A 5,152-nucleotide genomic window follows, 5' to 3' on the forward strand; every position below is an offset into this window, starting at 1 on the left:
TAGCGCCGCTTGAAAACAGCGGAGACAATCAGAAACAACGGCCACATGACCAGAAGTGACGTCAGAATTAAAACGTGACCAAAACAAGCGCGGCACGTGACATCCTCTGCACATACAGAAGTAACAGAAGGTGGATGATCATGAGCTGCTGAGGTAACCCTTTAGCGCATCGCAACAAAGCATGCCTTGGCGGGCGTGTAGGCGATCTGTGCCAATTTTACGGCACGGTTAGCCCACGGTCGTCTGATCCGACGTTATCTCATTTCGGCATACGACCTCGTAAATGAAAATGATGGTTTAGTGTACGTATCAGTGTGACGGTTCCGTTGTTACGTGGAAACATGGATAAGGGAATGCACCAAGGTCCATCTGCGGCGCGCGGCTCGTGCGGTCCCTACAACAGCGAAGTGTACGTGCGTAGGCCCGGAAATACAACCATCCAAGAACACGTTTCTAGCGGCGTAGACGCTGCGACATACGATTCGACGGACGATGCTACGCAAGGCGACACAAGTTCCTGGGAAGCGAATGACGATTCGGATCTCCATCCGAACGTGCGCGACCGTATGCGCAGAAAGCTGCGTTTCTTCTTCATGAACCCTATCGAGAAGTTCCAGGCCAAGAAACGTATTCCTTGGAAGTTGGTGTTGCAAGTCGTGAAGATTGCGCTAGTCACCCTACAGATTGTGTTGTTCGGTACGAACAGCTATTCGTACCAGCAGCAGCATAGGGACACCACCGTAGCCTTGCATCACATCTTTCTCTTCGATTGGGACAGTGTGCGTGAAATCGCCAACTATCCGCCCGCTGCCGGGCCGTATGCAGTGTACACGAAGACGGAGTTCTACAGGCACGTTGACCATGTCGTAAGAAGGTACTCCAACGTCACGACAGCGGCAATCGGCTCGTTCGGTTACGACTCCCCGACAGGTGCTCTGGTCCCCCTCGTTTTCTGCAAGACCTACTATCGCAAGGGCTACGTGTGGCCCTTTAACGATACCCTAATCTTTGACAACTACCCCGTGCGTCGTTGCCTAGCCGTGGAAGGACCTGAAGCGGGTAGCCCCGTTTGGCACAACTTCAGCACCGAGAGTTACCTCCGGGAGCATAATTTCTCCCTTATCTTCGAGCGCCTCATAAACGTTCATTTAGAGTTTACCCTCAAGACGGTGTACCTTAAGAGTCTTAGCAAGTTTGATTTGCCTGACTGCTACCGGTACAATATCACTATATCCTATGACAACGAAGCCCACGACGGGCAGCTGTTGATATCGCTTGGCGTACATTCAAGAAAGCTGGACTGCACCACCAATGTGTTGTACACAGACTCTAACAAGATAGCGTATGCATGCCTCCAGGCTGTCAATGTAATCGTTATTGTTATCTGTGCTTCCTCACTAGTGCTGTGTGTCAGGTCTCTTGTCCGTGGCCAAATACTGCGAAGAAAGACGGTAAAGTTCTTTGCAAAGTACTACAAGAAGAAGCTTACCCTAGCCGACGAGATGGAGTTCGTTGATTTCTGGTACGTAATGATTGCCATCAATGACGTTCTCATCATTCTGGGCTCCTGCTTGAAGATACAACTGGAGCAGCGCGTCTTAGATGGTCAGCAATACAACTTGTGCTCTGCACTTCTCGGAACTGGAAACCTTCTTGTCTGGGCCGGAGTGCTGCGCTACCTGGGCTTTTTCAAGAAGTACAACATCCTCATCCTAACGATGCGTCGGGCGTTCCCCAACATCTTACGCTTTCTACTCTGCGCACTGCTTCTGTACTGTGGTTTCTGTTTCTGCGGTTGGGTAGTCCTGGGGCCGCACCACATCAAGTTTCGCTCGCTCAGCATGACCTCCGAGTGTCTGTTTGCCCTCATGAACGGAGACGACATGTTCGCCACGTTTGCCATCCTGTCGGAGACCGACGGCATCATCTGGTGGTTCTGCAGACTCTACCTCTACCTGTTCCTGATTCTCTTCATCTACTGCGTCCTCAGCTTGTTCCTCTCGGTGATCATGGACTCGTACGAGACGATCCGTGAAATACACGAGCACGGCGCGCAGCCCGGTGAGCTGCAAAAGTTCATCTCCGAATGCAGCGACACGGCCACGAGCACGGCTTACCTGGAGGATGACCATTCGCCGAAGCGAAGCACGGCGAATGTTATAGCCGACTTCTTTCGGTGCTTTCGCAGGAGAGGTTACACTGCTATATGATGCTTCATGGATTTTACTCCGTGGTCCAATGAAGCTAGTGCTCTTGTTTTTATTTAAATGCAAGATATAGAGGAATTGACTTTTTGCGGCCCACCGTGACTGTTAGTACTATCACGTATAGCACTGGAATGAATCTCTGTTGATTGACCTTGTAAGTGATTAATGTTACGGTACCATTGACAAGAATAGGGTTTTATTAATGTTTTACTAGTAGCTGTCAGACTGCTGTAAGCAGTTATTACACGTAGTGAGTACTATAAACACACAAGACTGATTGGTGCACAGTGATGTTTCAGTTCTTATTGTTCGTCATCATCTCGTTCACGCTTGTTGATGTCATGATATAATGTGGCAGCTGCCGTGTTTTCTTTATAAATGCTGCTATGTGTGCATCATAGCAACTAGATTTGTGAATAGTTGGTAAACAAGGACAACAATTTTATGCTGTATGAATTGTTACGTGGGCTTGCAAAGTGAGCTTTGTTCACTCGTTAATGTTCCTGACAACCATGTTGATGTCATCATTTCATCATTTTTGTTTTAATGGACTTTATATTGTTTTTTTTTGCCTTTGTGGAAGCCATAATACTTCTTTTACTCTATTATTCACACACAACTACGAAGTAGAGGCAAGCTTAGGACTTCAATTCTCTCATCTGAAGATTCTGCATTGTTTGCCATGGGGCCTTATGTGTATATTTGTTGCACTTTTGTATTAAGTGCACATTGTAATTTGTTTTACTGTTGAAAGTCAATGATCCTTATGACTCTACAAGAATGAGTGTGTACATGTAGACAGTAGGATATAAAAAGTGTGTTATCACTTCTCTCTCTAGGCAATCTGAAAGCAATAGTATACCTCAGGCCTGTGTTCATCTGAGGTCACACTATCAGGACGATTTTCCCATGGCATACAGTGATGTTTCGCTTCAATCCCAAATCTGCTGAATAAATCATAGGCAAAAATATGTGGACGGATGTCATTCCTTTAAATTTGCTATCATTTGAAGCATTCTGGAAATGTACACAAGTAGGATGATTGAAGTGAAGTTGCTGTAATAGTATTGTGGTCATAAATTATGCAGATCTGAAACCTGAGGATCCTTACTGCCACCGATATGTTAAACTCGAGTTTCCTCGCACTCCGTAGTGTAGTATATTTCACTGTCATTGAAAAGTGTGGGAGGTCTTGAATATAGCACATTTCAATATTAGCCATGTGCAAGCTATGTGACAATGTTCATATTGTAAGGACAGGACTGCTGCTTCTTTTCCTTAAGAATCCATGCGCGCTTTATCTGTCTTTCTTGCTTTTGTTGTTTATTAAAGGTGTTAATACATCCATAATTAAATATATTGTACCTGGACTCAGTTTCATTTAAGAAAACATTACTTTTACATACGTGGTTGATTTTGGAGGCAATGAAGTTACTCCGAAGAGTTCGTGAAAATATCACCAGAACTCTGTACCTTTTTTTACAGACAAGCTGCTTGTTTATTGAAAGAAAAGACAACTGTGCCAACAGAGGGCACTAATTCCTGAACTTCAGCATGACTATTGTAGCTGTATCAAATATGATGACACCCCTGTACTTACCTACACATCCTTGTGTGCTTACGTATCAATATCAATACCGGGCTCATAGTTCAAAGCACTGTAAAATCTCTCGACATCATTAGCAAGTGGTGAAAGGTCTTTACTATAGGGCATTTCAGTACTATTCACATGCAGTCTATGTGACAATGTCCTGTAAGAACAGGACTACTGCTTCTATGGCCATGAGGGCATTCAGCTGTTAGCCAATGCTACTTATGACCACGATAGTGAGTGGCACTGGCTTATTTATTACTCCTGCACTTTGTAGTATGAAATGATTATGCAACGAAATCATTCATTAAATACTGTACATTAGGCTGTCTTGAGGGGCTAGCTGGTGCATTCTTGAAAACGATCTAAGGCTAGTTTACACCTGGAGTGTAAGCTAGTTTTGGATGGGGCAGAAAATGTAAATTTCTTGCATAAATTCTCAAATGAAAGAGGCAAATCTTGCTTACAGAAAAGACGGATAGGCCATAGCAGGTACTGTACGCTCTATTTTCAAGTGTAATTGAATGCAAACAAACCTGTGTGTGTGCATATTTAGGTGCATGTTAAATAACCCCAGGTGTTGAAGAGTAATCTGAAGAACACTGTGCCATGCCCCATAACCATCGTTGTTTTGGCACATTAAACCACACTTTTTTTTTTCGAAGTGCACAGCGTTGGCGTAGTCAAGTGGGGGGGGGGGGGAGATCAACCCCTACCCACACAATTTTTAAATTTTGCATCTGTATATATACACACACACATGAACATACATAAAAGGTGGTTGAACACCCTCAACCCCCCCCCCCCCCCCCCCCCCGACAAAAATGTTCTAGCTACGCCCCTGGCACACAACTCCAGTGTGTCGAAGAAATGAGCGCGCAATCTGGCACTGCTCCGGCAGCCAGGTCGCAAGCACAGCAAAACCCATTAGTCCCGTGTAAAATTGTGACATTGACCGCATTATCGATACGATCAGGGCCAAATGTGAGCGTATTTTAAAAAAAAACACGACAGAATTAGCATTTTCGTGAAGCAGTCGGTGTGCCCGCACGGCGTATCGAGAACACTGCTATCGCGTGTTCTCAGGCTGTCAATTCTCGAGTCGAAGACAAAGATAAATACTTTTACGCGAACTTTGTCGTTGGCTCACCCCAGATGTATAGCGTCGCGAGTACATATAAGTAACCTTTGTCGGCATTTCATTGGCTGCGACTGCATGCCGATTCTGCCACAAAATGAAGTAATGGTGGTAATGGATGACTTCTTCTCTGTCTACGTAGTTTCTCTCTCCCTCTCGATATCCCTCTTTATATTTTTATAGTTTCTCTTTGCAGTACCTCTTATAATTCTCTGG

General features: G+C 45.1%; 1 protein-coding gene across 1 annotated transcript; it reads left to right on the forward strand.

The window, feature by feature from the left end:
* Positions 1-105: 105 nt before the first annotated feature.
* LOC119396548 (mucolipin-3) lies at positions 106-2,720 on the forward strand. The gene has a single exon (XM_037663805.2). It carries the CDS (start codon positions 342-344, stop codon positions 2,208-2,210), a length of 1,869 nt encoding a protein of 622 aa, XP_037519733.1. The 5' UTR covers positions 106-341; the 3' UTR covers positions 2,211-2,720.
* Positions 2,721-5,152: the final 2,432 nt, after the last annotated feature.

The sequence above is a fragment of the Rhipicephalus sanguineus genome, chromosome 6 (assembly GCF_013339695.2).
Source record: "Rhipicephalus sanguineus isolate Rsan-2018 chromosome 6, BIME_Rsan_1.4, whole genome shotgun sequence".
NCBI lineage: Eukaryota > Metazoa > Arthropoda > Arachnida > Ixodida > Ixodidae > Rhipicephalus > Rhipicephalus sanguineus.

Coding starts and splice junctions, on each gene's coding strand:
- LOC119396548 (XM_037663805.2), top strand. CDS start 342: ATGGATAAGGGAATGCACCAAGGTCCATCTGCGGCGCGCGGCTCGTGC.